Below are 27807 nucleotides of genomic sequence, written 5' to 3'. Positions count from 1 at the left end.
AGAAATAAGGGTTCCAAAAGGGTCCTTCTACAAGGGCTGAGGTTCTATCTGGAACCATTTGCTTCTGAAATAAAGGAAAAACCCTTTCTTCAGGAAAAACCCTTTCCACCAAGAACCTAAAAGGGTTCTTGAATTATAATTTTAAACAGCATCATTTATTAGTCCATTTATCCTCCTAAAGGAGTGCGCCTTGAATAAAAGAATCATTTCGCCAGCTTTCATCTTTTATCCCAGTCTTTTAAGCCGAACACTTAATCTTTATCCACGTAAAGGAAGCTAGATTTGAATGAGGAGCTTTTTCACACACACACACACATACAGTAAACACACAGTAAACACTCCACTATACGTATGTGGTTTCAAGGCTGCAGCTCCTTCCCCCTCTCAACATCCATCCTGGTTCTAACCTTTAACTAAATCACTCCCAAGTATCCCCCCCCCCCTCACCTCCACCACCACCACCAGTGTGCTGTAATAGATTTTGTCCATGGAGGGTTGTGCATGGCTTCAGCTTTCAGCTGATTATGCCGATAGCATTGCTGTGCGACGAGAGTCAGCTCCTGTCGGCTCTTCAACGACTAGCAGCAGCAGACTCTGAGAAAAAGGAGTTTCATTATCATTAATTAATGATAAAACAAGTTATGAATTTAAAAAAAAAAACATAAACAGTTCCAGGAACAGGAATTTGTTTTAGCAGCTCAGTTTATCCCACGGGACCTCGTCCAATAAAGTGATTTATTGCAAAATCTAACTAAATGTTTTTGTTACTTAAGTTGACAGATGTTTCATGCAGCAGTTTTGCATAAATTCACCCTCCTCTCCTCTCCTCTCCTCACCTCTCCTCTCCGCCTCTTCCTCCCTCGGGCCTATTAAAGCCTAATTGGAGCCAGGCTACTTACCGCTGATGGGATCAATGGCAGAACCAGCAGTGGACACACACCATTTTCATTACTTACTGCCGTTCAATACGTGGGCAGTCACCGCAGCATTCAGCTGCTGCTGCTGCTGCTGCAACAGTAATAAGAACAGCTGCAGACTGTCACGAGACAGCCGCACTTCCATAAAATGGCAATGGCAATAAACCGTGCAGCTGAATTAAATTCCATAATGTAAATAGATGATTGTGTCTAAAAGTGCATGGAAAATGGTTTAAAAAAAAAAGAAGAAAAGAAGTAAAGATGACATTTAACTTAGAGTACATTGTGATTTGTTGATTATATTGTGGTTGCAAATTGAAACGTGAGCTGGAGGTTTCTCGTTAATGCAGTTCCTGTGTGATGTGTTTTTTTTTTCTTCTAGTTTATAATGATCAGTAGGTAAAATATGTTGCTGCTGCCAAAATCCTCAAGCAACGAGAGGACATTTTATGTGGCAAATGGAGGAAAAGGTCCAATTTACAAACAGATTAGAGGGAACAATTGATTTGCCTTTGCAACAGAAAACACCTGTGGTTTGTCGAAAAACAAAGAAATTCATTAATATTATGCATTGTTGGGAACGATAATGATAGGTGAAGGCAATATATGTTATGTGTTGGGGCAGCAAAAATGTGTCCAGCACACCTTTGTGTTCTCTTGCATTTTGCCAGCATTAACCCTTAGGGCTCACGTGGCATGGATTTGTGAATAACTCACAACTCCTTATATGGACATCCTGGGGGTGTGTGTTTATAGGTCACATATTCAGGCTTTTAAAAAGTGCCTTTCCCCCCCCCAATATTCTTAATATTTGCATTTTTTAGTTTTATTATTTTATATATTTATTTTTAGTAGTGATATAAAGTAGAAATAATTGTGCAGAGGTCACGAAATATAGTTTTTCTTTTCTTTTTGTCCATAAAAACGAACAAAGTGAACTTTGAACTGTGGCGTATTCCCAAATGTCTCAAATTTGATCAGATTTGAGACGTTTTTGAGTACTTTTTACATACATATATATTTTTTAATCAGATATAGGTTGTGCTGAAAAAAAACGGATTCTTATGTTTCAACACAGTAATGGAAAAAAGTAGCCCAAATGCTCTGTGTTCTAAGGGGTTAACCCTTAGCTTATGTATTGCAAGAAACAACAAATATTTTTCTATTTGTGAAGCTCCTGTGGTGGAAAAACCATTTTCCTAAAACAGGTAACACTGCAGTGACACACAATCTACAACAAGAAACACTGATAACAAACTTGTAATAAAGAAGCGATAAATGCATGTAAATGTTTTAGTTTCAAGTCAGAAAACGACATGCAGAGCTCCCCGACGCTGACGGCTGTAACTGCGCCGTGATTCATTGCTCACGTAATTGGTGACTGAACATATTTCTTCCTCCCCCCAACTCTGAAAGACTGAACAGGTACGGATAACAAATCGCACTGTATGTCACTGACAGGACGTGATTCGGTTAAAGCCGCGTGACGTTTGTCAAGGCCAATTATCCAAGCTCATCCTGTACCTGTCCAGAGGTATTGTCCAGAGTACGTCCAGACCACAGGCAGCAGCCGTGATCGGATTACACCCTCTTTACATTGGACTTGGCTCATTTACAGCTTCACTGTTCAAAAATCAGAAAAGGATTAAAAACATCTTAAAACAGCACTGAAAAAAATACAGTACATTAGAAGAATCAGGCTCAAATAACAGAATCTTTATCGACACAGGAAGGGAATTATGATTGAGGGGCGATAACGTGATTATCTGCAGAACTTGCGAATAGTCTGATTAGACTGATCTCGTGCGAGGCTCGAAGCCTGAAGCCAGTTAGTTTAGCTTTACATAAAGCCTGAGATTCATGTGGCTTTATTGACACATATCCATAATGTTTAGACAGTGATTCCAAAGCACGACTGAAAAAAACGGCATGTTTTATGTCTGCGTAAAAAGGTTTTCCTGACAGTGATGATATTGCATTTATTTATGGCTTATTTTCTTCAAGTAGAGCCTGTGCATTTCTAGAGTGTGTGTGTGAGTGTGAGTGGAGGCAACAGTCACACAGTGATATGTGTTTACAGCAGTAAGTGATACTTGTCTGTTTCCCCCAGTCTGGGATTTTGCTACAGCGCTGTAATATTATTCCTGCCATAGCTCTCCAGCAATTTATGTTCCTGTCTACGGAATTGCCAGCGTTAATAAAGTGCAGCGCCCCTGGGGAATGGGAGGCTGTGTGTATGTGTGTGTGTGCGAGTATGTGTGTGTCTGTCATACTATACAGTGTATATATAAAAATGACCACGTTTCCAGTTAGAAAAGTGAAGGCATGTAATGGAAATAGGGTGGAAGTAGCAGTTAGACACCAGGGGGCAAAAAAAACCATGTTTGAATGGATTTGCCTAATTCTTCTTATCAGGAATGAGTTTATTAGAACACTTTTTGGCTCCAGGGAGAACCTTTTTATAAAGGCTCCACCTGGAACCCTTTTGGAGGGTTCCACCAAGGACCCTTTTAAAACCCTTTATTGAGGAAAGGGCTTTTAAAGGGTTCTCTGGATCAAAATGGTTCTGGAACCAGCCCTTGTAGAAGGACCCTTTTGGAAGCCTTATTTCTATAGAGTGTAGATAGATTATGGAAAAGCCATAGTTGCAGTGGATTCATGCATAGCACTCTTGCACTCTTTGCACCAAGAAGACCCGGGTTTGCAAACTGGTTGGAACAAGGGTCTTTCTGCATGGAGGTTTGCATGTTCTCCTCATGTGTGTGGTTTCCTCCCACAGTCCGAAAACATGCAGATTTGAGAATAAGGTCAAATTGGACAGTATAGGTGTGAATGTGAGAGTAGATTGAGTAGGAATTGAGTTGGAATTGGCACCAGTGCACCGTCACGTCGCACATGTGCCGAATAAAGCAAAATGTGTGGGTCGTACAGCGACATAACTGAATATGAAACATGTTAAAATACACCCAAATGTTTTATACCCCCCCCCAGTTTTCCTTGAAAGTATAGCTCTTAAATTAAAAGAAGCGAAGAACCAATGACATACAGTAGATGGTGGGTGGAGACTGTGTGTTGAGCTCAGGGGTATCACACAAAATGTCTCTTCTCCTCCTCTCCTCTCCTACATCCTTCCTTCCTTCCTTCCTAGTTTCCCCCCCTTGCTCTGTCCATCCTGAAAGTGGAGCACTTAGTCTAATATGAGCGGCTGTCTTCCAGGTTGGCCTGTACCCACTGCCCTTACTGAGGAAGCAGTAAATGGACCAGGATTTATTACTACGGCACATAAATGACATCATCGCCCTCGCTCACTTTTCTTTTTTTTTGCTCACCGCTGTTCTGCTTTTAATTATCGTTACTGCGCGTTTTCTTTGCCCATGTCCTGTTTTTATGTCTCCATTTTCTCTCTCGCTTAAAAAAAATAATGCCTCAGAGGCATCAGTGCTCTGAATAAACTAAGTGCAAGTGCTGCACTCCCAGATTCAGACCAGGATACAGCGTCATGTAACAGTGACGAGAGAGACAGTGTTGATATGTGTTGACAGATATTAATAACTATTATTCTGCATCAATCGGCAGCTCATGTTAAAGCCTCATTAAAATGTAGGACGAAATGTAATCAATAAATAAAGATATGCACAGTGTCCAAGAGTATAAATGTTGTCTTTTCATCAGTGCTTTCAATTCCCTGACTTTTTTTTAATTCTTTTTTATTTTAGAGAGAATAAATCATGAGCTGTGCTGCAGGGCTGAATGTGTGTGTGTGTGTGTGTGTGTGTGTGTGTGTGTGTGTGTGTGTGTCAACATCACGGTGAACACAGAGGAAGCGTCAGCAAAGGACAGAGTTTGAGTCGTGAGGCCTGCGGATAAATGTATTTCAAACGCACAAGAGCTGAACTTGATGAGCCGCGAGTTCAATCTGATGATTATGGTGATAAACTCATGATCTACATCGCTCATCAGAGGTAGTTTTTGTTTTAAATCCATCTATCCATCTTCTACGGCTTTATCCTCCACAAGATCTCAGCTGACATAGGGCGATAGGGCGGGGTCACACACTGAAGTGTTTGCCAGTTGTGATGTATCATAAATACAAAAACGTTTGCTTTTTTTGCACCACTTATTCCTTTGAACATCACGGTGTTCATAAAAGCTGCACAATTAACGCTTCAAGCACACTTTCGGTGCAGTAATCAATATTTTGTTTCAGCATTTCAACTATTCGATGCTTAACACTTTGATTCTTTTTCCAATAAGTGGCGAGCGTATGAGGTTATGACTCGCGTATGAGGTTATGACTCGGCGTGTCTCCTTCCTGCAGGTGAACGGTGTTACGCTGTGGCAGCTTTCACTGGAGGTAATAACCGTCATCTCTTCATCCCTTCATCACACGCCTCAGTCCATATCAACAGACAGAACAACGGCTTTAGGGTACAGCAGGTAATTGTTCTGCAGGTGGGGAAGAATAAGCTTCGTTGATTCCCCTCAGGATGAAGAACTGACAATTAGAGAGTTCACATCCACACGTATGTGTCAGAATCCTCATATTATATATTTCATATCATGCATTTTAGTGCATATTAAAAGGGCTTTTTGAGCGTTAAGGCTTGGATTATGTATTAAGTTGCGATGGTTAAGGTTAGGGTAAGGAATCCACACTACCAATGCTGTGCAATGGTTGTGTGTGTGTGTGTGTGTGTGTGGTATTCCTTATGTTGTGGGGACCAAAATCTGTTCACAAAGTCACATTAAGTTAACATTACATTTTAAGATGAAGGCATGTTTTAAGTTAGTTAAGTTAGGCTGAGGTGAGGGTGGTTTGGTTAAGGTTAGAGTCAGGGTTAGGATTAGGTCAGGATAGTAAATTAGTCTCTAGAAAATGAATGTACTGTATAAGCCAATGTAATGTCCTCTGAAGTCATGGAAACGAGTGCAAAATACCTGTCAGACACATCAACAACAACAAAAAAAAACAAATTCATGACTGAGCTAAACAATATAATTTATTCAACTGACCTCACATTTTATAGACACTACATGAATGAATAAATAAATAAATAAATAAATAAATAAATAGCTGTAATTTCACTGTCAACAAACATAATTTCCAATGCTGCATTTAAAAGTAGAGTCATTTTTTTGTTTTTTGGTATATATATATGTACATTTGTAACACAAAAATACAGCATCATTGCACTTTACCACATAGAGCCACACACACACACACGACAGCTGACGTCGATTCTTTTCTGCACGCGATACGACACACTCATTATGCGGCTTAGTTCATCAACGTGGGACGTTTACGTTCACATTTAATTTCCCATATGGCGCTCTGATGAAAGTTTAGGATTTAGTATATTTTGCCATACCAGGAGGTGTGGACGCATACAAGGATTTGTTCCCGAGCTGTGGTCGAGAATAACTTCAAGGCCTTGCTACCTTGAAAGATAAGGTTTATGTTAACTGTATTTTGACATGCCAGCCAAAATCAAAATTGTTATCCCAAAACCATCAAATACGGATTAATCCACATATGGAAATAGTCCCAAACGAGTTATAGTGAAAATATCAACAAATTTTTTGGCAATTAACAATTAAAATAAATTAAATACAGTAAACCATGAGCCTTATCTTTCAAATGATTTAAAAAGGAATTTCATTTTACACTGCTGACGAATTGAATTTAGGCGAGTACAGAGAGTCAAAAAGACAACAACAACAACAACAGTGTTGAGAGAAGACAAACACACTCTGGAAATAGGAAATCTTTAGCAAGGTCAGAACTCCTCATTTGTTTACAGTGACAGCGGTGTGCGTCAGATCCTTTAAAAGAGCCAGATGACGCTGAATCGTCAACTTTTCAACTCTCCGTCACTGCGTATAATTAAATACACTGTAAACCGTAATAGCGTTGAACCTATTTTCTGCGTTAATCAAAATGTCCCGAAGGCTAATTGACTGGGGACTGGATCGATAACAACTAGTGCTACTGACACCACGTTTGGAGAGAAAAATCATTTCCCCGTCTCCACGAAACCTGCTGTGGCTGGGCTGTCGGGGGAAGATTTCGGTTGAGGAAACACACTTTTACGCACACGTACGCAAGCACACTGGGATATTTCATTAAAAATAGGGCTCCTTACAATAGTTTACGAAGACATTGGTCCTTTAAAAATAATATCAAGGTATGCTATATACTGTTGTACTGTCATATTCTGCATCATCCTGTCCTGCAGTTTGGTTCCATTCATTTACATCAACTCACACAGTGAACACCGTTATGTGCTTTTATTGTGGTGACTGTGTTGTGATGTGGTCATGCCAAAAACACATCAAAAGATGTCTGCAACAACAACAACAACAACAAGGGCTGCATGTTGAAATAATGTATATGAATGGAAGCCAATGGATGCTTGGGGAGGGTTTGAAGGAAAATTATTAATGTCCAGCTTTAATATATCTGTGTGATTAAGAGTTCTCCAGTGTCACTGCACTTGTATGTCTTTGCATTTAGTGCAAAAATGTGGTACCATGTGTGTTTTTATGGATTTTCAGTAAAGCTATAGGACACTGTCTTTAGTTAAATGTTCCTCATGAGAAGGTAGAGAACAAAACAGAGGTACAGTAAATAGTGTGAATATTTAACCCTGCACCCAGGAGGATTAGGAAGAAGGTGTACGCACAGCATATAATCCACAAAAAGAATCCACGCACTGGTGTTCAAGTTAAAAGTTCCGCATACAGTTATCTATCAACAAAATATAGATCCTAAGAAATATTATTGCTCTATTAATAAACATATTCTATGCAAACGCACAACTCAGTCATAAAAGAAGATTCTGGAGCTTACACACACACACGCACACGCACACACACACACACGCACACACACTTAAACACATCTTCTCGGTTAGATATCGCACCATTCTCTCGACCGCCCGCAAAGTCGCGTCCTCACCCCATCGGTTTACGGTAAGTTTACGTCAAAGTTTCTCTCTTCACTGTAGCAGCACTTAAATGAAAACTATTGTCGTAGTTTTTGGACTCACAGTCACACGAGCGAGTATGGTACGCGTAAAAACACAGTGGTTTGTTTCACAGTCAACTTCCTGTTTCTAGGCAAGGAATCTCAAAAAAAGAAGGAGGCACCAATGTCATCAGCATGAGACAAACTCGTGGAGTCACTTTGAAGTCAAAGCACAATTTCTGTTGACTTAGCTTCCAGTGCGGCAGTAGCAAGCTTCCTGAAGAATGTCGACGCCTCCGTGGCTATTCCTTCTTCTTCATATTCCTTGGTTCTAGTTTCATTTGTGCCTTTGTTGCCTCTAGTTCTTAATTCTCAAAAGCCTCAGGGCTAACTTCCCCTTCGTCACTGAGCGCCTCAGTGTTGATGAAGGTTCCCGCCAGAGAAGCACCTATGACCTGTCTGACGGGCGCCATCTCCGAGAGAATAATGTTGTCTTGGTTGCTCACCAGCGTAGCCTTGTCCATGATCTCCTTGCTGTGCTTGGACACAACGGCGTCCATGAAGTCGTACTTGTGCGACAGCATGCCACTTTCAAAGAGGTACTTTGTCAGGTAAGAGAAGCCCACGTTGGCCAGTAAGGACGCCACCATGGACACAGACTTGAACGGGAACCTCTGCTGGACAAAGTACTCGACTTGACCAGTGAGGTGGTGCGTCTTCTCCTGGGTCACCCAGCCAGGGTAGAAGATGAAGGGAGGGAGTTTGAGGTAGGGCTCGCCTCCGCCAATGCGCAGCAGGAGACCGAAGACGTAACCGGCCACAGAGCCGTACGTGTTGGTGCCCTTGACAAATAACACACTGAGCAGTTGGGGAAAGATGATGACATAGACCAGGTCGGAGCTAAGGTACCACAGGCCATACACTGATCCTGTTAACAACGCCATAGCAGTGGCGAGGGCTCCGAATATAAAGATGGTGATACGCATCACCCAAACAATCTCACGGTCTGAGGCCTGGAGGGGAGAGGAAATATAAGATTTCAGAGCAAACAATCAACAATGGCACCTCTAAAAACAAACTAATTCAATTATCCACAGGTGTACACACTTAGAAATAAGGGTTCCAAAAGGATCCTTCTACAAGGGCTGAGGTTCTACCTGGAACCATTTGCTTCTGAAAAACCCTTTCTTCGGGAAAGGGTTTTTTCAAGGGTTCTTGGTAACACCAATGGTTCCAGTAAGAACCATTTTGATCCAGAGAACCGTTTAAAACCCCTTTCCTGAATAAAAGGTTTTAAAAGGGTTCTTGGTGGAACCCTTCAAAAGGGTTCCAGTTGGAACCTTTATAAAAATTTTCGCTGATTTATCACGCTACACCAGGCAGGCAGCGGCTCATCAGCAGCAGCTGTGCTGTCTGGAGCGGGGAGGTGGGAGTGAAGAGACTGTCCTCACGGTGGGTGAGACATTTTCACACGGTTCAACGCAGAACATGGTGTTATACTGAAACGACGAAGTGGGTGTCCATTCACCAATACGCCAGCACATATTTATTTGGCATTAGCATGCTACTATTTTGCGGCTAACTTGGCGACTGTGTTTCCAAAGGTAAGCTAGCGAGGCTACGGTTAGCATTAGCATAGCTAGCTGTTTTGTGACCGTCAACCACGCTGGAATCTCTTTACAAGGCGTATTTGATTTGTGGTGTGAAAATACTTCCTACGGGCACTGCACTAGAAAATTCTAAATTTAAGAATAACCACTTCACTGGGCTCATATACGACAAATAAAGAGTCAAAAAAGTTCATTTGATCTGTTTGAGTTCCAGAAGTTCTGTGTTTGAATGTAGAATCAAATAAGTTTTGTTGTGTTTTCTTCTGACAAATTTAAAAGAACCTCTAGGATGAAACAATCATTGATTCATTGATCAGATGACTGACGTTTAACTATGGATGTGTTTATTTCTGTTGGCACTCTTACCGACTAGTGTGAGTGTATATGGTTGTTTCTCCCTCTCGGATAAGGCAGTAGAACAAACCAATCGATGGATAAACTCTTACCGACTGCCGAAAGGCGAGCTGATAGATGTTCCTGGCGAACATGGAGCTGGCCGAGAGAATAGAAGAGTCCGCTGATGACATGACCGCGGCCGACACTGCACCCAGACCAAAGAAAGAGACGTATGGTGGACAGAGGTGCTGGAGCACGATGGGAAGGATCATGTCTGATTCTTCCTTATCTTTTGGGGGGATGGACCCGTAAGTAGTTTGGTTCCAGTCTGAGGAAATGTGAAAAAGGATAATGTCAATGTCAACCTCTAAATCTGCATATCAGGATTATGGATGTGCAACCAGAAACGCAGCAACCAACTATGGAGCAACACCATAACATTATTAAACGTAAACAGGCTGTACTTTGTGATCTTATACTGAGATTAAGTATTAAAGTAATTCCCGGCCAACCAGTGTAATTTTAAGTGGATATATCACAATTTCTCGACTAATCCTTGAGATTTCCACACAAAAGGTGGGATTTATGCACCCTGTGGATACACCTGTTTGCAGCAAAATTAAAAGCACCTCACATGTCAAACACAGCAGAGGTTATGTAAGGCTGAGCTGTTTTGTCAGGACACGGCGAAACGAGGCTTAGTAATCGGTGGAAAGTCAGAAATAATGGACGCGCTCTGAACATATGACATCCACGCACCATTAACCGGTGAGCACGCTTGTCCGCGAGCATGCGTCAGTGCTGAAGAAGACATCACTTTAATGGCATTTTAATTGTACATCTAATGAATAATAATCTAATTAATACTGATTTATTCGCGCAACAAGTGACTTTACTCTGATGAAACATTCTGAAGGCAGGGGCTGGAAACATGGGCGGAATACTTGAATACATGAAATACTGATCAGTGATTTATCAAGGCAACATTTAATAAGCCATGATGCATATCAAAATATGTAAAAAAAAAGAACAACAAACTAAAGATGTATAACCATTTCATCTCATAAATCACACTTGGATGTTTCATACCACTCCAACTGCGTGGAAATCATTTGTTCTCCTTTTGCATTAAACCCCCTCCTGTCTTCTTTTCTTTCTTTTCTTTTTCAGCTGCTTTTTTGTCATCCCTCTCTTCATCCTTGATATTTACACAGTCTGTGTCTCTTTCTCCTTCCTTCCCCTGGATATTCACAAGCAGCCGACGGACCATATTAATTAGCTCCTCTTCAGATGTAACATTTACTAAATCAGCATGGTCTGACGACTCTCTCTCTCTCTCTATCCTCTGCTGGTCGTCATGGCTGCGTCCGTCTGCTGTTGTTTACCCTCCAGACACTGTATGCATCTGCATTAACACATCTAAAACAAACCTACTGGGGTGCAAACAAGCGAGGAAGGAATCCCTTTGATCAGCCTTTCCGATTTGAATAAAGGATCAGCTTCCCGCATGTTCTGATTGTCTTGTGATGTTTCTTTAACTGCTTAATTTGCGGTGCTAAACCCTGTTTGCATGTGAGAGTGTGCGTATTTACCTGTGGAAGCCCCTATAGCTCCTATGAGGACCGAGGGTACGGCCATGACCAAGCAGCCGAAGGCGGCGATGAAGGACAGGACCTGGGCATAGGTAGCTGAAGAGGCAGAAAGAACCCGTTGAAAATAGACCTGCCAGGGAATCCCCCCCAAGATCTAGGAACAGGAACACCATCGTAAATACAGACTCAGAAGTACTCTACAGAAGTACTGTGAGAACACATGGGAGTAAATTCTCATGTCTCACCAGCAAAAAGAAGTTGTCTGCCCAGAGCCAGTTGTCCTCGGGTTCAATCTTCCCCAGCCAGGGCGACTGGTAAATTACTTCTTTTGCTGTGACACTGATGTCTGTCACAGCCGGATTGGAGAGAGCAAAAGGCACGCTGATCCACTGATGGAGAAGGAGAGGTAGAGCGGGGCGTCACAATACACATTCAACAAACATATAACATACTCGTTGGCTCTGACAAAAAATCTCACTGACTGTTTCATAAAGATGCGGCATCTTGTGGTATTTTTCAGGTGAAAATCATGTGACTAAATCAGGTAACACTCCTGAATCAATCATGAGGTAATGAATACCACCATTAAGTAAATATTACTTCATCATAACTAAGATAATAACTTAATTCCATGAACCAAAGATTTACGAAATATGGATTCATACTGTTTGTGATGCTAATTTGAGTATGAACACAATAGAATAGTAATCATTACTTCACGATTACCTAATGATGTTCTAACCTTTTTAGCGTATTGTAAAGTGTCATACACTCAATCAAAGGAGAGCTCCACAATTTAACCCTTTATGGTACGCACCAAGAAAAAAGCAAAGGAAAAAATTTTTATTTGCATTTTTTATTATTTTATTTTATATACCTCTACCAAACGGTTGAGATGTCTGTTCATAATAAACCTGGTTTGCATAATTCATATAATGTACAACATTCAGAACAAGTGACATTAATTCAGTGTTAGTGAGTTCAGCTTGATGCATTTTTCAGTGAGATTTAGTGACTTAAAGTGTGGTCGACCAAATGGTTGAGTAGTACCTTAAAGGGTTATGGGTGAAAAACAAGTCATGTGATTGGAAAAAACCCTATTTAATGACACTGCATTCTCTCTGATGAAGATCATTCATTGTGAAACTCACCAAGCCCACAAAAATGCAAAAGAGCTGCACCACGTCGGTGTATGCGACCGAATAAAGTCCCCCAACAAGTGTGTAGAAGATGGCGATGAGGGCCGAGATCACCACTGACATGTTGATGTTTATGTCCACGATCACGCTCAGAGTGGCTCCTGCAGTTCAGCACATACACTTGTTAATAACAACAGTACAATCCCCAAGTGGTGCAAGTAATAGTGAGTTCACACACAGTTGTGATGAGATTTCAGTGATGCCGTCCACCAAAGATCACTCACCCAGCGCAGATAAAATGGCTGCAGACCAGAAGATTTCTCCCATCAGAGCAGGGATGAAGAGCAGGCCTCCCATTCTTTTCCCATAAAGCTGCTGAAAGGGATCCAGCATGGTGACGTATCCACGGGAGCGCATGGGTTTGGCGAAGAAAAGACCACCTAAATCATATCAGAATAATAAGGATTTGAGTTTCATTTACTAAGTAAAAAAGAGGATTTCTGTTTTCAAATAGAAACGACTGTGTGTGTTTTCATTAAATCACCAGAAAAGCATTTTTCCTTCATCACATGACAAAGATGGAGAGTAAGGGATGATATCAAAGTAAAGGAATGGCACATTTATTCATGTAAATTACCAAAAGCATACACATATAATACCCCAGGGTTGTAATTAGTGGCCTATTTTTGTGAATTTAAATGAACTGTTTCTCACCTACTACCAGGCTGAGAGCGTAACCAAATGGTGCCTGTGCCCAGGCCAGGCCGTAGTCTGGCAGATAGACATACTCTGCTGTCCCATTGATGTAGCCCCCACCGACCCAAGTGGCTGCAACCAAGACAATCAAGTAAAAAGACTTTGAATCATGTCAAATGTCTGTGTAGAAAAATACAGACTCCTGTGCGTAAAAGACAGACTTGGTGAGATGTATTGCGTCATATTAAATGCCAAAATGTGCCAACAATGTTCACAGAGGTCACAGTGAGCTCCAGCCAACCAACCGATAATTCAAAGAGTCTCCGAGGTGAACGCACGTACCGGTCATTGTGAATCCGCCGACGAACAAGCCGATGTCTCTCCCCCCAACCATAATGCTCTCGCTCCGTTCTCCGCCATCGCCGACTCCAGAGTTCTTATTCTTCCACGCGGCCCAGATCCCCACGGTCAGGATCAGGAGATAGAACAGCACGATAGCCACGAGACCCTCGGCGTGGATGGTCATCTTCCACTTTGTCCGCGTCCTCCCGCCGAGATCAAGTGCTGTTGCGCGCGGAGGAGCGGAATATCATGGAGAAGTCTGCGGAGGGAAAGAAAAGTAAGTAAGAAAGAAACGAAACATGTATGCAAATGATCTAAAAATCAGACTTTTAACAGATTCCTCACCTTGTGTCACAACACAGTTTCCGTGCGTCCATGCGTAATTCATGTAGTATAGTTTAAAAAAACATCTTAGCCCCCAAATCAACGTGGAAACAACGTTACGCACATTTTACAGTGTGCTCAATTTAGACTTATTTAGCATTTCCAGTCATTTCCTTTAAAATGTCCCCATTAACAAACCAAAACCCAGAGAATTTCTAAATTGGAATAGAAGCAATTCAAGAAAAAAAAATCAGTTCAATTCAAGTTATGGCACTGAGAAAATAAAAGAGAAAAACTCTTGTATCATATTATCTTCGATCCTCATAGTGGAATATTATCTTTGATCTCGTATTTTAGGATATAAAGAGAAGCCAAACTGACACTTTCTCCATCGTGTCAAATCAAATGTAGTCATTAAAAAAGACAAAACTTCACAGTGTTGGTCAGAAGAGTTCTCAAACCAACAACTCCTCTTTGCGCACTTTGCTGGTTTCACTTTGCAGACATATTCCAGTTGCTCAGAATGTTTCCTAATTTTCTATGAATTCAAAATAACTAAAAGCTTCAGTGTACACACTAAAACAAAGAGAAATTGCAGCCACATGCTTTTGTTTTTGAAATGCAGTCGTGCGTAAAAGTCCTTTAAAGTCTCCCTAAATCATCCAAAATGTGCGATTCTGGAGCTAAAAGAGGCGCAAAAGGGATGGTTTAAGGGTTTAATGTGTGATGTGCTGCAACACTGCAACCAAAACAGAAGCTTTACAGCTCCCCATTGCGCTGACACCATGGTTCCAAGAGGCAAGTACTGCATTATTGATCTCTCTCTCTAAATCAACGCCTGTCACCTGTGTCAAAACACATTTATACATTCAGCCAAATGATAGGCGTAAAAAACGGAAAATCCCACAAACAAACAAGATCTTACCTTTGCTTTGGATAAACAGATCACAGGTGCATAAAACTATAATTATACTTAAAAAAAAAGGAATCTTCAAAGACAGAATTTGTTGGTAAATTGTAAAAGCTTGTAGACGGTATTCCTCTTGGACGCACAAACACAATTCTGTTGTTTTTTAAGTCACCAATGTTCGTCAGAGAGAGGGAGAGAGAGAGAGAGAGAGCGAGAAAGAGAGGGTGGAGGGTGGGTGGAGATGAATGGGAGTGGTGGGTTTATTGGGTGCTGTCAGGGTGGGGAGATGGTGGATGAATGACTTCCAGTGCAGGACGAAAATAGCACCTAATAGAGAGCGGCATGACGCACGTGCTCCCTGGAAAAAGCTGTCCAATATCATAATATCATATTGGCAATGGAGGAAAACCTTTACTTTGCCGTGCGTTACATCTCAGGCCTGATTTACGATCATTGCGCACGGGGTATCCGAGCAATTCCACGATTAACGCGTCGCGTTTCGTCTGCGTTGGTAATGGTGAGGATGTAACAGCAATCTGCCCACTGCTTTACGCAGCAAAAAAAACCCAAAACGGATCCTATCAATAACATACATGAGGAGAAGAAATGACGCCTTAGATTTTCAGTATTTTTACCATATGAGAGGCAACAGATATGTTTTCTATGGCCTATGCCAATTTATAAATCAGGTCTGTCTCTCCAATCTGCATTTGTATCTGCACCCTAATAATAACAAAAAAATCAATATATTAATGAAACAGGTAATCAAAAACTTTGTCAAATAGACGTTTGGGCTAAAAAAAAAAGGCAAACTCGGTCTCTTCTTACAACATGTGGAGGTTACTATAGAGCACTGTTTCTCAATCCTGGTCCTCAAAGACCCCTAACCTGCATGTTTTAGATGTTGCCCTGCTCCAAAACACCTGATTTAAATGAATGGATCATTATCAGGCTTTTACAAAGCTCAATGAAGAGCTGACTATTTGAATCAGGTGTGTTGGAGCAGAGAAACATTTAAAACATGCAGTGGTCAGTGGGCTCTCAAGGACCAGACTTGAGAAACACAGAGGGCACTCAGGTCACTGTCCATGGTGCTGAAACCAGAAGCTCCAACAACAGCAACATTTCTCTTTAAATATTAGAAAACAAACCTGGTTTCTCTAACTATTAACATATAAAAAGTGAGCCAGTGAAGAGTTGAGTTTGTGGCGCTGTTAAAATGTGTAATGTGCTTCAACATGGTACCATTTATGTCTATTTTTGTTGTTGTATATACAGACTATAATGCTTCATAATGTTAACAGTGCATGCTTCCCTTAAAGGGCATCATATACACAGTCTTTGTGGCTCATTGGTGTGATTAAAGATGTTGACAGGTGTGACAGTTGTAAACAAGAAAAGTTACTTGCTGGAATTTTGTGACATTTCCTCTAATTTAGTGTCTCTGTGGAGACAGAGGACTCCTCTAATTGGAAGCTTTCCTTGGGAAATAAGCCACAGAGACATGTACACAGACAGAATGAAGAAAAAAAAAAAAAGCCTCAGAGGAGTCACAGATAATGGCATATTTCACATACATGGCTTCATGGCTCAAACGGAAACATCGACCCTCTGCAGCTTTACTGCCATCTAGTGGCCTTTTCCTGCCTTACTCAAGTCTGTGTGAGGGAGCACAGCAAGTGATTCACAAAGACAAACAGTACAGCACATTTTAAGCCATTTATAAACTGATTGGAGCGACAGGAGAAAGTCTGTTATTATGTGCTCACAGTTTTGTGAGATTTGAAATTCTTAGTGTTCATTTTATCAGTGTATTTAGTACTTGGGACACTTTATCCTCATCTTGGCGTGTCATAGCAGAAGACACTGTTAATGTGTAAACAACTAAAATGTTATTTATAACAGCTGTGCCATTACTTTCAAACTATCATTTTATCTGCTGCAAAATAACCCAATCAAAAATACTTTTGTAGTATTTATGTAAGTATTTTTATTGTGTCAATTGTATTTAAATTATTAATTTAAATTTAACTGTAAATGATGTTTTTTTTTTAAGAACATGAATAAATACACTATATGGATAAAAGCATTTGGATGTCTTACCATTATTCAAATACATATACAGTACTTTAATATGGAGTTGGTTTCCGTTTTGCAGCTGTAACAGCTTCCACACTTCATGGAAGACCTTCCTCAAATATCATTGTCCAGAATGTCTTGGTATGCTGAAGCATTAAGATTGTCCTTCATAAGAAGCCGAGCTCAAAGCCTGACTGAAACACCTAAATTCAAATACTTTTGTCCATATGTTGTATATTAAATACAAACTGTTTAAGGTACTGATGTGTAGCATTACAAACATTTTAAAACATTCAGGCTTCAATAAGGAAACGACTGAACATGTGGTCATTAATTAACACGAGTGTCAGAGGTTAGAATGTGGTAACTGAGCTTTACTATTATGTTCTCCCTTCTCTGTGACTATTTGCAAGACAATGACGCCACCTTCTGGTCCTGTAGTTGTGTAGCAGCAGGGCAACCAGTTTTATTTCCCATGCAGTTCTCTTCAAACACTCAGTGAATCCCATATTTGCTTGGGAAAACAAGTGTGACCTCACTTCTGGTGACAGCGAGAAGAACGTAGGAGTTTGTTTAAGTGCAATATGTTGCAAGCAATGTTTGGTTGAACAGTTCTTGCTCTACATGTATAGAGGAGAGAAGAAGTTTGATTGTGCAGGGCTGCACAGATCCGCCACAATTTAGACGTAATTATTGAGCCGATAGCCATTGCTGGAAAGGGAGCACAATGAGGGAGTGCGATTATCCTTCAGGGCCTCCGGCGGCTTGTAGAGTGGAGCAGGGGGATAAATGACGTTGAAGGCAGGAGGAGGTGATGATGCTTGAATCCTCTGTATATGTGGGGGTCTCTGTGACCTGCCAACGCTGCTGCTCCAGCACAGCACCAGTCCTCCACACAGACTGAGGCAGGACGACGCGTAACCGAGGTACACGGCCAGGCCCATCTCACATTTCATCCCACTGGGGAGGAAGGGGCTGTAGAATTCCAATATGACATCATTGGTGGTCCAGGCCACAGTGACGAGACAGAGAAGACCAGCGCAGACGAAACCTATTCCCCCACTTGTTGCCAGTGGAGTCTTGACGAATGAGCCGCGGGCAAAGCGGGTACACTTCATACCCATAACAGACACCACAGACGCCAGGACTGAGGTGATACAGGAGAGCACCATGAGCGCCCGGGCAGCCTAACGAGGAGAACAGACAAACTCTTATTGTTGGGGCTAACTCTGTCCTTGTATCAGTAGAAAACAAAGTTAACATTGGTTTGATCACATTGATGAAATATCCAAATTCTTAAGCTGTTAAACCTGCTATGTTAAATTATTTTTTTCTAGGACTTAAATAAACTCTAATCTCAAAATCAAAGTGCTTTTCATAATTAGAAGTACACAGATTAAAAATAGTGATAATCTATAATAGAGTAAAAGTAGTCAAATAAAACACAATACTAAAGATATGGAGGGAAACCAGATCAGCCAAATGCCTGTTAGAATAAAAAATGTTTTATTTGTTTTGTCAAGGAATGGCAGGAATCAAGAGATTATCTGTTATCTGTTATTGTCATTGTCATTGTCGCAGACAAAGACCGAACAATTCCTGTTAGTGGAGTTTGACATCTCTGGCAGATGACAACATATTAATCAATTATTTACCCCAACACCAAGATGCGCAACAACTGCTTTGATTTAAGAAATAAATGCTACAACAGCTCAGTCTCAATTACTGATTTGTCAGTATTAAATGAATTACACCCTTGTTCAAAAGAAGCACCCAAACAGTACAAATCCCCACAATATTTAGTTTGTAAGTTTTTAGTCCGGAGTTTGCATGTTCTCTACTCATGTGTGCGCCGATGCTCAGTCAAAACAACTTCAGATTGGGGATTAGGTTAAATGGACACTCAGGTGTAAATATGAGAGTGAATGTTTATTTGTCTCTGCCTTTTTGCCTTGTGTCAGCTGGGATTAGCTCTCGCTCCCTCTGCCAACCTCAAGAGGATAAAGCCATTTGTAAGGATATGAAACCAAATAAAGCTGCATATCATCATGTCTGAGAAGCACAAACCAGGGAATGGTGATATTTCAGGTAAAAAAACAACAACAAAGACACATTTACTTATTATTTTGTTAAAATACTGACATGACATGGTGCGCGTGCTGTACCTGCAAGTCACGAGGCAGCGCCAACAGAGATCTGTACAGCTCACACTGGTAAATGCCAGTGCTGTGCCACACACACTCCATCCACAGGCCTTTCATGTAGGCGGTGGCTGTGATGATGTTTGAGCCCACGTACGCTGTGGTGCGCCAGTGGGGGAGCAGAGTTGCAGCCACGGTTCCCGTAAACCCCAACACGCCTAAGAAGAAACCAAGGAGCTGAGCCGCCGTGCTGGCCATTGCTTGGTTCAGTCACACAGATCCTCAAACTGCAAAGAAGAAATAGTTGATAGAGTCGTACACGAGGAGATGAGTGATAGCAGTGGATGTCTCAAAAGACCGTGTGTCAAATGATGAATATACAATAAATTTAAATCAACAGAAATAAATTACTTAACATGAACACAAGTCACCACATGAAAAAGAAGCATTTTTGGAAGGAAACTACAGTCCCACAGGGTGCAGATGTGGCTGGTTTCCTCCTCTTATCTGCACGGTCCCCAGCAGTACTGTAAACTCCACTGAGCTAACATCCAGTCACAGAGTGTGAGCCATTCCTCAAGTGTCTCTAGGGTGCAGGCAGAAATAGCAATAGAAACTTTCAGTATTCTGGCATCAGTCTCTGGTGAGTGGCAGATGACTGCATCTGTGACTAATGAGAGCAGTGTTCGGCTTCACCTGTTTAATGCTCTCCTCTGGAGGGCAAACCACAGCAGTCCATTTGTTAAGCTCTACGCCGCCCCTCAGGAAACGAGAGAGGAAATTAAACATTTACAGAAGCCGCCCAAGCTGAGAGTGCTGTTATAAACCACTAACTTTGAACATTTTTTTTCACAGGTCTGCAGGGTATTTGACAAAGAGGGATTGGATGACTTGATCACAGTGCCGGGCCCTAAAATGTGGCAACAATGTTGTTTCAATAATTGGCCAAAAAATCCTATTATGTCTAATTTATTCCCTGACATGACATCACCTGACACTGTCACACACATAATGGAAAAAAACACCCCTCTCTCCATAGATCTAGGCCACAAGTAAAGATCTCATTGTTGGTTAAGCATTTACTTATGTCCCCTTTTCGGTGTTTTGAACAAAATGTCCTGTAGGTGGAAAGATCCTGAATAATAAGCAGGCACTGTGTTACATAGATGGACAAATATCCAATTGTTTGTCGTGCCCACAAGCAACATTAAATTTCAAACCAGCGGACAACATCCTGTGCTCATATGGCGCCACTGTTTCTTTTACCTCAGAGAACAGAAGCTGTTTATAAAGCTTGAGTGTTTTTAGACCTGGCACTGCTGGGGCTTCTTAAATATACGAGATACAAGCCTCATTGTGCTAACTTAATGACCAACTACACCGACGGCATAACAAGTAAACAATGGGCACAAAAGCAAGACTGTGACGAGCATCTTGTTTCGTTTTTCTTCGTCTTTCAATTAACCCAGTTTAGTCACTAATTAACTTTGTAATCCACCCTATTTTGAGCAACCACAGTTTCTACACTGGACACGACTGCACACGGGAGAGCTACTTTAACCCTCACATTTTTAATTAATACTCTCTTGACATTTGAATACTCACCAACAAGGTTAGACGAGGACTACACAGCCATAGTCACAGGTGCCCATACGGCACGCTTGTCTTAAGTGACAGAGACGTATTTGGAGACGTTCCAGACAAACAGGGTCACTGGCGTTGATTCCACACTGACCACCTCCTTCTGTCTCCGCAGGACTGTCAAATATGTGACCAGCCAGATGTCATCGTCAGCATTATCCCTGTCAGCGACAGGAGCATCATGTCAAAGTTGACATAAGAGACTGTCCTCCTGCTGGCATGTGGCTCTGGGCAGATAAACAGGGCGGATAACAAGTACTGGAGGAAGAGCAGAGACAGACAGAGGAGATATTGTCCTTACTGCTTGTGCTGTGTTGGTCTCAGTAATTCAGCTCCCTGCATCTCCATAATCTGTGGATTATACTGAAATACAGGATAATTGACACAATAGTCTCACAAATGTCCAACATGTGGAAAATAATTTATATTTATCTGCAATCAGGAGACATTTAATATTAAAGCAATACTGCAAAACTGCCAGTCTCATTATATTTTATCGTAATGTGGTGCCGAAGGTAGGGTAAGCCAGATGAGTAACTCACAACTCCAGTTTTACTCCAGGTTCATCTTCTAAGTCCATCGTCTTGATCAGCGTTTCTTATCCCCACCATGACATCTTGTTGGCAAACAAGAGCTTTAGCCTTGCCCTGCTCCAGGGTCGCATATGTAATATTCAGCTCCCTGTAAAAAAGCCCTATGGTGAAGGGATGATCCTGCTCAAGATCTGCCTGTGGGAGACACCATTTGTTTGTGGAACACTTAATAGTCTTAGTTAAGCAGAGTAAATCCCGTGATTAGCAGCTGAGCATAGCATGTTTGATGCACACACTGCTGGAGGGAAGCATAAACATGTCGAGTGCAGCACAGGTCATCCATATTTGAAAGTGTGTTTGTGCTTTAGTCGAGAGAAACAAAGCAAAGTCAATATTTTTACATTTCTGAAAGAGTTTAAGTAATACAGTATCATTCTGTTCAATACAAGTCAAAAATATGACTGCAAAACATGTTGATTATGGCTTTTGTAAAATACTACCAGGCTGTGACCACATAAAAAATGTTGTTAATTCTGATTGTGCTATATATATAAACAACCACCAAGCACTGGAGCAGGAGCAGCATTCTGTTGATATGAATTGCATTTAACTAGTAAAAAAACACCCAGTTTTTTATTTTGAAATAGTCACAGGAATGGAAATATATCTATGAGGTTACATTTTGTATGCATTTCTACAGCATTTATATTTTCATATATATTTATTTATATTTATATATATTTCTCTTTTAACAATATGTTATTTCCACTGTGCAGCAGGTCATCACAAACAGCTAAGAGAAGCTAACAGCTACCTGACTCCACTGCTCGAGCTGACAGGAAATACCATTTTAGCATTGGTAAGAAACTTTAAACATGTAACGGCAGCATGTATTGCTATAAATTGCGAGTTTTTATCTGTGACAACAAAAATGGTAACGTTATAAATTGACAAATTACCCAGATTTATTGTTGAGTTTACTCATGTTTTAATTTAATAGATAAATTAGCTTTTGACTAAGCATTTCCCCCCTGAAGTTGTCAAAGAGGAGTGACAAATGCAGTGAAAGAAATACAAATATATTGCCAAAAGTAATTACAATAAAATAACAATAAATACAACAATAAAGTGACCAATTATCCAGCATTACCTTTGATCTGGAGGCTGCAACTTTAGCTTGTGACTTCGTTTTTCCTTTAGCATAATTCGTTTTCCCACAGCTGAGACAGCTGGAAATAAAGTGACATATGACATTGTTTGTTTCTTTCAGCTTCTCCATTTCTTAATAAAGTGACTGAACAAATGATAAATGACAAAAGTTAGTTGACCTTATATAAAATGACCTAGTATATTTTAAACGAGATTAATTGAGCTAGCTTGTGACGTAGCATATTATGCTACGCCACAAGCTAGTTAGCTCGAGTGACAAACTAAAAAGTAATCTTATAAAGTGAATTCGACATTACTTTAAAAGAGTTTAATGCGGCTAAAACTTACATAAATTAGCTTGTGACTTGTGAGTCAAGTTTCAGTTTGGCGAGTTTAGGTTTACTTTAGCTGCAGGTCGACTTTACCTTGTGTTTTTGAATACAGTCAACCCAGTGGCGATGGACATGATGAGGAAAGATTCCAGAAAAGTGAAGACGACACTTTATCCAACCAAAACCATCATGACACGCAGCCAGTGTCTCACCAGCACCAGCTCCTTTCACAGGCTCCCAGCAGAGGTGTTCCACATGATACTGGATAGTGTGTCTGGTAAGTTTAACTTTCAGCTTGTGTCTTACAATGAAAACACACACCATGCCTAATGAAAAGTGGTTTGATATATAGAGTGACATCAAAGCTGTTGCTAAGGCTAATAGTGTTAGGTATACTTAATACCTTTCAAGAAATAACATGGAATTCCTTATTGAAATTTTCTTTTTGACAACTTAGATTCAGTGCTGAGTCAAATATGTTTGAATAGTAGCGAATAATGTTTGTCTTGGTCAGTGCTGGAGCTCAGTGTATTTAGCATGGTGTCCAAAGAAATCAGTAGATGCGTTATTGACTACATCTCCACCTTGGCCTGGAGAAATAAAATGATCACCCAAAACCACTCCAGTTGCCTTGAACAGGGATCCACTAATGGACACTTCAGAAACCTGGGTGAGGAAGTTTCTCATTTTCTCAGTATGTTTTTTTGTGTTTGATCACATCACAGTTGATGGATAAGCTTTGTGAAATGAAATGTGCTTTTGTTTTTCTCTCTCAGGGTTATTATACAAACGATGTACATTGTTCCTGCCAACAAAGGAGAAGTTAAAGTTTATCTTCAGCCAACTGTCACAGGTAAGACAGGGCTTAGGTGAGATAACAGGCAGAACCAAAATGTGGTATGGAATACTATAGAGTCATAGCACACTGATAAATATACATTTAATTTTAACCTTACCCTTTTTCAGATCCCCTGCTTCATGCTAGAGCAGTGTCTAGTTCAGAATTGCAGTGGCTTTGCCAGGTGTGGTGTCTTCCTCCAGGTATGAGGAAATTTAACAGATGGAAAAAGTTGTATTATGTATCTCAAGGTAATCACAATCCAGATATGAATAAGCAGTTTGTCATAATATTAAATGCAGATACCATCAAATCTGAAGACTTGCTCTCAACTTAAAGATACAAACCTTTCCAGTAACAAACACAGCACACACTCTGGATAATATTTAAGAGAACACACCGCCTTTCCAACCTTAAAAACCTGTGACGAAGTAAGACTATCAAGTAATATGTTGATGTCTTCACAGACTCTAACTGCACAGTGGGATGAGCTGGAGTGTCATAGAGTGTTTAACTTCCTGTGGGAGCACACTAACCTGCAGCAAAGAATTGAGACCGTGATCTCTGCAAAACCAGGTGTGTGTTTCAAGGTCTGGGGGAGAAAATACTACTGAATATAGAAAAGGACAGAGCTTAAAGTGTAAAAGGGAAAAAAAATTATCTCGGAGGATGCCATTATCTTCATTAAACCCACTGTGTCATATCTGTATTCCTTGTGCATCATTCCTTTTACTCTCTCTCTGGCTTAGATCCATAGTAGTAAAAGCAGTGGTGTGTGTGATTACCTGATATAGTGCTTTAGTGCTTAAAAAAACACCCCCTTAAAATTCATCAAACCAAAATGTCAATGCGCTAATAGCAGTGCAGAAGAGTGAAATAACGTGACAATTTATGCTCTTAATGACTCTGTACCTTTTTCCCGTTGAGCTCTGGGAAATTCTGAAGTTATGATAATAAAAATGCCTGTCAACAGGAACGAGATGGTACCAGGAGCTGCAGCTCCGCAGTTTCTGCCGTCAGGTTCTGTTGGACCCGAGGCAGAGCCAGCCATCAGAGTGTCAGTTCTGGCTAATGCAGCTCCTGAAGCCTTGGCCCATTGTCAGTCAGGCTCGCTTGATGTTCATCCTCTATGGACCGCTGATGCCTGAGGGTAAGAGAACTTTCATACTGGACAGTTGAATTTCGTCAATTATAGGTTAGTGCTGTGTCAGATTTCTCACCAGCAAAAAACGAATTGACGTTCATATATGTTGACATTGTACAACGCAAGGCTGATTAGTTTGAGCAACCACACACACTAGGAATTCATCATACTGTCACACCGGTGGTGGAGGGCCAGTAAGTGTCTATTGTTGACTGTCTATTCTTGCAGGGACTCTTGTTTGGCAGGACCTGGTGGAGAGAGGCCTGTCCCACGGAGCACTGTGGGACCTGGCCGCGTCCTTCCTCCTGCTCATTGGCAAAAGAGAGGTCAAAGGCTGGACCAGCAACTCAATGCTGGCAATCCTGGAAGAGCTTATTGGTATCACACTTCAGTTGTTTTCACGTCACAAAACTAATAATAATTTGAACTTATGGAGTAGATCGATGCCGTTTATTGACCCCACTGTGACATTATCTTTAAACACAGGGTCCCACGAGAAAAGTTGACAGGATTTATGTCATTTAGGCTATGATAAACCATACTCAGACATATTTGTTGTGCTCTTCCTCATGTCCAGTCATTCCTCAGCCCTGGCATGTGGAGAACGTGGCTCGTCTCTTGGTGTTGTGCGGCAACACTCTCTGCTACAATGTACTGGCCAACAAAGCCCTGAACGGACGACTCGCTGAGATCTCCAGACTCATCGTCTTCATCATACTGGTAAGATCGTCAGTTTGCATCATCTCATTTTGGTTATTTAGATATACTGGCCTTCATGAGCGTTTTATGTCAAATATGATAGCTGCCAAGATTGTCTTTTTCTGATAAAAATCAATGCAGTGAGATTTAATGAGTAGTCAATTAATATTATAATATTACAGATTTAGGAGTAAAGAAGTGTAATACCAGGTTTCTCAAACTGTGGTACATGTACCACCAGTCCACGAAGAAAATAATAATATAATACACCTTATCTCTCGCTTCATCTTAATCTAATTTCACTATACCAGTATCTGAAGTACAGTATATGTGAGGAAGAGGAGGATGATGACAGAATAAATTATCTTATTAGCGATAATGGTGTTACTTCAAGGGCTTAATATTTTCTCAGGTGGTATTAGGTATAAATGAGTTGAGAATCACTGGCATGATAGCGTTAGTGCAGATTGTGAAATGAATCATCCATTACTGCTGACCTTGGTCTGTAACTCTTTGCCACGCTTGCTCAGGGGGTGAGAAACTGACCCAGCATGCAATAGGCAGAACACAGTGACATAGGCTGGGTCTCTCTTCCATTATAGTGGTTATATTCAGGTGCTGTGCAAAATAATCAGGGCACCACTTGCTTTGGTTTTGGCCCTCCTGATGCCAAAGTATGGTTTTATGGCTTATGTGTATCTCTTTACCCTCAGGTGTATGAGAAGGATAGCTATAACATGAGCAGTGTGGTGAAGTTGGTGTTACAGATCTGCAAGGTCTTTAGCACGTCTGCAGAAAAGCTCGGCTTCATCCAACAACTGGAGAACACATTCTCAGAAATCACCAGGGAGTTCTTCGAGGTTTCTACAGCAGGTAAATTGTTTTGAAATATTTTTGTCGAGTTCTATAGGTTTAATATCTATTTTTCCATCTTGAAATCACACAAACACACATACACAGGATTTTAATTGCTAACATAAGAAAACATGAATGGGGGATTTACTATTGAGTGAAATTTACAACTGTTAAAAATAAGACAAAATGTTGTGTTCGGGGTATGTGGAAGTGTGTTTGAGTTTTAAGATTTTACCTGCAGTGTAGAGCCGTTAATGAGGAGCAGTGTATGTGCAATGGCTCAGACAGATGGCGTTCTCTCCTTTCTATATTTTATTGAAAACAATTTAAGCTCAAGTGGATGCATCTTTATCATAATTTAGTCACTCTGAGAAAATTTCATTTGCTACCAGCCTCCTTTAATTCTACTCAGTGCTTGTAGTCAATAACACAAGTGGACTGCCTCATTCATTACACGGTTTATCTCTGTGCTAATGTGGATGAATTAAAAAAAAAAAAAAAAACGCTTAAAGTTCACTTTAAAGTGAAGACTGGCATTTGTGTCGCCACATTCTTTACCACTATTTGTGTATGACTTACACAAACCACTTAGTCCACACCTGCTTTAGTGAGTGACCTTTTCACAGCTGAGCATCGCCCTCCCTCTCCACAGCTTGCATGTGTATGAGAGCTGTGAAAACTTCAACAAGAAAGTGGTATCCTCTTGTCAGTTTGATTGATTCCAACACAGTAGCGTCGAGAGCCCCGGAGAGGCACACAATGAGATATATATAAAAAGTCAATCATTCCTTTGTAATGTGTTCCAGGGAACCACCTTGAAAACCGGGAGGCTTTCCAGAGCCTGTGTATCCTCTTGGACTCCAGTGCTCGTTTCCACACTAAACTCATCCTTCAGGTGCCAATGTAAGAATGATGCTGATTGAAAGTGACAAGATGTGGAGCAGGCGAGATGGAGAAGAAACGAATGGTGAGAATAAAACAGAGACTCTGGAGAGAGGAAGAGAGTGATGGACCTTTACGGCGAAAATGAGGCTTGTGTTTTCATGTACTGTACGTTAGAAACAACATTCCATTCACTGGTTGAAACGTGTTTAATTACTTTGACAGACTTTATATTTTCCTCAAAGTTTGACGTTTTAAACTATATTTAACAAATGCATTGTTCCTGTTCTCTTTTTCATTGTATTTTTATTTATGTATTTATAATCTCCAAGTAGCCCAACATTAAGCATTGACAGCATTTTAAAAACAATTTGTTGATAATTATAATAGTACATTGTGTCATGAAATAAAAATGAAGCAGTTTCAGAAAGACATTTGTTGATTGAAGTGCAGTTTGTTTTCGTGATGACAGCTTCAGACTTTTAGTCATATACCAATTATACTTATTGCACACTTTTATTTTTTAAAGACACATGGCGTTACATTTGAAGCACGCACATAAGTACTAGACTTTGTAAGGCCTGCAACATCAAGTGTGAGGAGTAGGTGAATGGGATAGAGTTTACCACATCCAGAACGTGTCCATGGTCACAAGCACTTCAGTCATTCATGTGTTCATTG

General features: G+C 40.7%; 3 protein-coding genes across 3 annotated transcripts; 1 reads left to right on the top strand and 2 right to left on the bottom strand.

Annotated features, from left to right (window-relative positions):
* Window positions 1-8249: 8249 nt before the first annotated feature.
* LOC310943463 (high-affinity choline transporter 1-like) lies at window positions 8250-13783 on the bottom strand (the record flags this gene model as incomplete). The annotated part of the gene is made up of 8 exons (XM_083909034.1): window positions 8250-8897; window positions 9941-10158; window positions 11423-11576; window positions 11668-11811; window positions 12574-12722; window positions 12846-13001; window positions 13276-13389; window positions 13600-13783. The coding sequence occupies 8 exons, from the start codon at window positions 13781-13783 to the stop codon at window positions 8250-8252; spliced, it is 1767 nt and encodes a 588-aa protein (XP_083765160.1).
* Window positions 13784-17592: 3809 nt separating this feature from the next.
* On the bottom strand, window positions 17593-19311 carry LOC310942866 (claudin-14-like; the record flags this gene model as incomplete). The annotated part of the gene is made up of 2 exons (XM_083908310.1): window positions 17593-18099; window positions 19078-19311. 2 exons carry the CDS (start codon window positions 19309-19311, stop codon window positions 17593-17595), a joined length of 741 nt encoding a protein of 246 aa, XP_083764436.1.
* Window positions 19312-22834: 3523 nt separating this feature from the next.
* On the top strand, window positions 22835-27151 carry LOC310943001 (F-box only protein 47-like; the record flags this gene model as incomplete). Its single annotated transcript, XM_083908475.1, has 10 exons — window positions 22835-22985; window positions 23223-23378; window positions 23485-23561; window positions 23675-23749; window positions 24014-24122; window positions 24520-24696; window positions 24919-25068; window positions 25268-25410; window positions 26103-26262; window positions 27051-27151. 10 exons carry the CDS (start codon window positions 22835-22837, stop codon window positions 27149-27151), a joined length of 1299 nt encoding a protein of 432 aa, XP_083764601.1.
* Window positions 27152-27807: the final 656 nt, after the last annotated feature.

The sequence above is a fragment of the Microchirus variegatus genome (assembly GCF_963457635.1).
Source record: "Microchirus variegatus genome assembly, chromosome: 22".
Taxonomy (NCBI): Eukaryota; Metazoa; Chordata; class Actinopteri; order Pleuronectiformes; family Soleidae; genus Microchirus; species Microchirus variegatus.
Note: the sequence above shows the minus strand (reverse complement) of the source record. Positions and strands in the feature narration are given on the sequence as shown.